The sequence below is a fragment of the Lupinus angustifolius genome, unplaced genomic scaffold (assembly GCF_001865875.1).
Source record: "Lupinus angustifolius cultivar Tanjil unplaced genomic scaffold, LupAngTanjil_v1.0 Scaffold_181_12, whole genome shotgun sequence".
Taxonomy (NCBI): Eukaryota; Viridiplantae; Streptophyta; class Magnoliopsida; order Fabales; family Fabaceae; genus Lupinus; species Lupinus angustifolius.
The window spans coordinates 3,023-8,539 of NW_017726588.1; the positions used below are offsets into that span (position 1 = coordinate 3,023).

Sequence of the window (5,517 nt, forward strand, 5' to 3'; positions counted from 1 at the left end):
AACCAATTTTTAATTCTTTAATGTATATTGAAATTAAGCATTTAAATATATCTCCAAATTCATAAAAGATGGTATGTGGCAGCAACACTTGTTGTTGGAAGGAACAATCATATATTCTGAAAGAGATTAACTTCTTACTCTAGAATGATGACATATTTTTTGTCATATTAAAAAATTCATAAAGGATAATCTAAGATTTTTACCAATATCTTTATTAGAGGATCTATAAATTAAAAAAAACTTAATTCACATATTAGTTATTTATTCTATGAAAATTTAATGGTTCACATGTTTTGAATTAGTAGTTAATCTGAACTATTAAATTTTCATAACACGACTTAATAAGACATGACGTAAGTTTTTTTAACTTACTTCTTGACCGAGTAAATGTCATCTCTATCATTATATCAACATTCTTATATCAAATTATTAATTTGAAAGAAATAGTAAAAAGTATAATAAATTAACAATATATACCTAAAATGGAAAATCAAATAAGGATAATAATACTAATAAAGAAAGAAAAGTGGTAGGAGAATGGAAAAAGAAGGAGATGAGATGTAAGGATGATGAAGCAAGTTGGCAAATGGAGTCTATGGTTGGAAGAGTGAGTTTGACAGACTGGCACATAGGGAGGTCAAGGATTCATTCACACTATCTTTGTCTCTATCTATATTTATACATATCAACTTTGTTTTTGGACATTCTTCAATTTTTGATACAAGGAAGAGACCCTTTGGAGTTTTGGATCTTCAAGAAATAGAGACACTTGGGATTTTTGCACCATGAGTCTCTTTGGTCTTGGAATCAGGTACCACATTCAAGTTTCAATTTTTCATTTTAGATTTTGTGTTTTAATGTTTTTAAATTTCAAATATGATATATATATTAGTTTGTTTACCTTAAGTTTCTGTGTTTTTTTTATTTACCCTTTTGAGGATGAACTAGAATTTTGATTTTTTAGGCTGTCCTAGATTTTTTGTTTGTAAAATTAAGGCCTGTTTGTTTTGTATTAAAAAAAAAAGTGATTCTCAAAGAGTAGTTTTTCTGAAATTTTAGTGTGAGAAGTTGAAAACTTCAGCTTTTTCTATAAGCTGAGATAGATAAATGATTTAGTCAAAGTTTAACCAAACAAGCATACAAATGGGCCCCGAATTTTTCTCTTTTGTTTGATTAGAAGAGAGTTTTGTTAATCCCTTTGAACCTAGTTATATTTTTAATCTGAAATAAGATGATTGATCATGGAACTATAACATGCATCATGATTGCATGTGTTGATAATATGGCTGCGAAATCGGTGTGCGCTTCAATTTGATGATTACTTTGTGTAGAAGCAATGTGATTTTATCTCTTTGTGAATATGCTAATAGGAATTAGTTCGAAGATTCGAGACAGATAATTCGAATCGAAATCAGAATGATGTTAATATTTTCAAACTGGTGTCACATTAGTATTAGGTTCTGCTGTCCGAGGATGTAAATTTGAGGATTCGAAAGATATTGTTGTCCGGGACTGTGGGTAGTTTTATGATGTCACATATGCTTGTGTGTTTTTTAGCTGGTCATTCATTCATATCTGACTTGGTGTAACAAGAATGCATTTGTTTAGTTTTAGCTGTTTCTCTAACATATAGGCTGCTCAAAATGTCGAGGAATATTATGTCGTGAAACTTCGTATATTGTTACATATGATTGACTTTTTAAAAACTTACATTTTGGTTATGACAATTCAAGAAATGTGTAAAAGGGAACATGTAACTACGCCGCTTAACATTCATAATCACGTAAAGCTTCCGTCAGCGTTAACCATTTCAAAACTATGGTTGATGAACGTGAAGCAATACATATGAGATATCCGTGAGATGGCAAAGATAACTAGTGGAAATACTTGTATTTGTCAAATCATTCCGATCTACAATTCTCTACTTGCAACCCTTTTCTTAAGGAAAATGAATTGTTTGATTTGATTATTTTCACTGTTTTTGGTTTTTTCCTCTTGTTTCGGGGTGGCTCATAGCATGCTAAGCTTTTTTTTTTTCCTTCTGTTTACGACTGTTCAGTAATAACCAAATTTTATTCCATCATGTAGAAACCAAAAAACATTTCGTCCAAAAAAGAGCGCTCCTTCTGGAAGTAAGGTTGGTCTTTTACTTCTTTTGTACTTTTTCTTTATTGTCCGCATTTGGTAAGTTGAGTCTTAATTTACGCATTTTGTTTACGAAATGCAGGGTGCTCAACTTCAAAAACACATAGATGCTACATTAGGTAGTGGAAACTTGAGGGATGCTGTTAAATTGCCTCCCGGTGAAGATATTAACGAATGGCTAGCTGTAAACAGTAAGAATCTCTAATCTATCGAGTTTTTTTCTTAAGCTCTTCTTCGTAATTGTTTGATGTTACATCTTACACGTATAATTTCTTTGTCATCCGTAAACGATATTTCACTGCAAAATTGCTTATAAAACTTTGCTCATTGCTATTGTTTTTCGGTGCAGCTGTGGACTTCTTTAATCAAGTGAATATCCTGTTCGGTACACTTACCGAATTTTGTACAGCGAACAACTGTCCAACAATGACCGCAGGACCAAAGTAATTTTGATCCTTCAACCCACTCCTCTTATTTTAGTTTCATAGTTTTCCTGCAGCTAGATCAGATTAGCTATCATGTGTTTTTTTTTTCTCTTTTTGGCATGTCTGCAATATATTTATACCTAACCGCAATAAATTTTACGGACTTATAACTTCTTACAATAAAAGTAATTAGTAACATCGAGATATGGTATTATATATTAATCTGATTATTATAGTATTTGCTTAGTTTAGTTTCTTTTAATGGATTCAACAATTTTGATGAGGGTTGATGCCAAACAGATATGGTCGTATTAGAGTTACAGGTTTTATGTCATCATTTATTGCTCGACGTTGTGCTCGGAAACACCATGTCTGAAAATTACTACGCCGAGCTAATATCTGGAGGAATGGGCAAAAATATGTACCTTTTGTGATTGTTGGTGGAATGGATAATGTCAGAAACTTAACTCTTACTAACATAAGGTTACCTTAGTGCAGAATTATGTGGGAAATTACGGGTTTCGACTTCTAAGGTGCTTGCATTGTGCATAGTTAGAATCTAAACAGATTTTCCAAGTTGATTTAACATATCCATAAGCAAATTTCAACTGTAAAACCGTGAGAATTTATTTTGCACAGAATATCATGAACGAGAGAGTGCGTACCAATTCCGTTGAGGTTACACTACCGTACATCAATTTTTTTATATATGTGGCAATCATTTAATGCAATAAACTCAATAGGTACGAGTATAGATGGGCTGATGGTGTTACTATCAAGAAACCGATCGAGGTATCTGCTCCGAAGTATGTTGAGTACTTGATGGATTGGATTGAATCTCAGCTAGATGATGAAACAATTTTTCCTCAAAAGTTAGGTATGTTTAACATATCAGTAAAGCTAGTGGGCCACTTAGCTGAATTTTCTGGACTGTTACTTTCTAATTATATGAATCATTATACTGTTTTAATTGATTGCTTCACTGCTGCAGGGGCTCCATTTCCGGCTAATTTCCGAGATGTCGTCAAGACAATTTTGAAGAGATTATTCCGTGTATATGCTCACATCTATCACTCACATTTTCAGAAGATAGTGAGTTTGAAGGAAGAAGCTCATCTGAATACTTGTTTCAAGCATTTTGTTTTATTTACTTGGGTAAGTGGTTATAAAGATAAAGAGTTCATTGATGCATTTGTTTCTTTCTCTTTTGGTTCTGCCTTTCGCAATTCGCATTGCTCCCTCCCATTTTATCCCGATTCAAATGTAGAACAACACTATCATCTCGCTACGATTTTACACCATTTTTTACGTGTGATTAATGACGTGTAATGTCGTTATTAATCGCATGTATTGAATGCATATGACTAGTTATTGGTTTAGCATCAGAGGGATATGCAGATGATTCCAAAACATAGAATCTGCACTTTTCTCTGAGTTTGTCTTCAAGACCACGAGAGTCTCGGCGCAATGGTAAGGTTGTTTTGCCTTGTGACTTGGAGGTCATGGGGTTCAAAACTTCAATCCTGAAAACAATCTATTTACTTACGAGAGTAAAACTGCATACATCTACCCTCCAAAGACCCTATCAGGTGGGAGTCTCGTGTTGTCAAGATTTTATTGTTTATCATTACATAAATATGTCTTCACACAAGTCTTTCTACATTAACTATCGAATACACTCAACTAGCTACAAATTTATATATCATTAGCTAAGTGTAAAAAAGTAGTGTGAGAATATAGGAGTTGAATACAGAAATAAGAACACATGCTTTTGGTTTTAACTTCACCATTTTATTCCCTTTTGCAGGAATTCCATTTGATTGATAAAGCAGAGTTGGCCCCTCTTCAGGACCTTGTTGAATCTATTATACAATTTTAGTGTTGTTCTTCATTTCCCTTTATTTTTTAGGGAGATTAGACATTTGAATTTTGGGGTATAGTGTATATATTTGTGTGTTTATATTGCTTTGTAGAATATACTTAATGAAAAATCCTTAGCCACCCTTTGGGTTTATATGTTCATTGGTGTGATGGATTCTATAGAATAGCAAAAATATCAGACCAGTTGGTACCCGCATAATTAAAATTTAACTTTTAATTAAATATTTTATATATATTTTATTATTATTTAATAATAAATTTTAATGGTTGAACTATAGTGATAAATTTGCTATATTTATATTATTCATGTAATAATTATTTATATATATATTTTAATTTTTATAAAATATATAAATATATAATTAAACTTAAAAATTTATTAGGTATTCAGAAATACTCACTAGTCATACATGTATCAACAAATAAGTGTGGGTATAAATAAGAGAAAACACTACTCACTTCTATCTCATCCTATTGCCATTCTTTGTTTTTCTAGTAAATGTTTCATTGTTGTGTTTTGACTAATGTTGGTAAAGTGTAGTATTTCTATATATTGATAATATAAAGATTTATATATAGTTTGTGTATTATTCATCATAACACAATCAATGATAATATCTAATGTAAATTTAATGATAATTAAAAATGAATGGTAAATAATATAATGATAGTATAAAAATTTCTTATATTATCTATATATATATATATCTTTTTCTGGTCGGTAAAACCCAATGGAACATTATAATGGCATTAAAATTTAAAAGGAATAACATTTTCCAGTTTGATAAAATGTCATTCTATACTTCCTTTCATTGAAGGACTTATTTAAAAGTTTGATAAATATATGATCACATATATATTGAACAATCTACTCTGTAGAATTTGAATTTAATATGGATATGCTTATAGTATAAATGTTTTTTTTTACACTGTTAGCAAATCATCTATTATTGATATACTAATTATCGTTATTCTCAAACAAAAGTAATACAAATCAACAATGAGTGATATATTGGCAATATAAAATATTTTACAGTAACTATACATAAATTTTAAATTCATAGTA

At 30.7% G+C, this 5,517-nt stretch overlaps 1 protein-coding gene across 1 annotated transcript; it reads left to right on the top strand.

The window, feature by feature from the left end:
• The first annotated feature begins 534 nt into the window (after positions 1 to 534).
• LOC109340475 (MOB kinase activator-like 1A) lies at positions 535 to 4,586 on the top strand. The gene is made up of 7 exons (XM_019578183.1): positions 535 to 811; positions 2,089 to 2,137; positions 2,228 to 2,336; positions 2,495 to 2,588; positions 3,314 to 3,447; positions 3,562 to 3,725; positions 4,378 to 4,586. The coding sequence occupies exons 1-7, from the start codon at positions 786 to 788 to the stop codon at positions 4,447 to 4,449; spliced, it is 648 nt and encodes a 215-aa protein (XP_019433728.1). The 5' UTR covers positions 535 to 785; the 3' UTR covers positions 4,450 to 4,586.
• The last annotated feature ends 931 nt before the right edge of the window (positions 4,587 to 5,517 follow it).

What these genes read in the sequence shown, in the direction of transcription:
- LOC109340475 (XM_019578183.1), top strand. Translation starts at nt 786, where the DNA reads ATGAGTCTCTTTGGTCTTGGAATCAG. An exon ending in CGAATGGCTAGCTGTAAACA is followed by an intron (nt 2,337 to 2,494) that starts GTAAGAATCTCT and finishes TTTTCGGTGCAG; the next exon opens with CTGTGGACTTCTTTAATCAA. An exon ending in ACAATGACCGCAGGACCAAA is followed by an intron (nt 2,589 to 3,313) that starts GTAATTTTGATC and finishes TAAACTCAATAG; the next exon opens with GTACGAGTATAGATGGGCTG.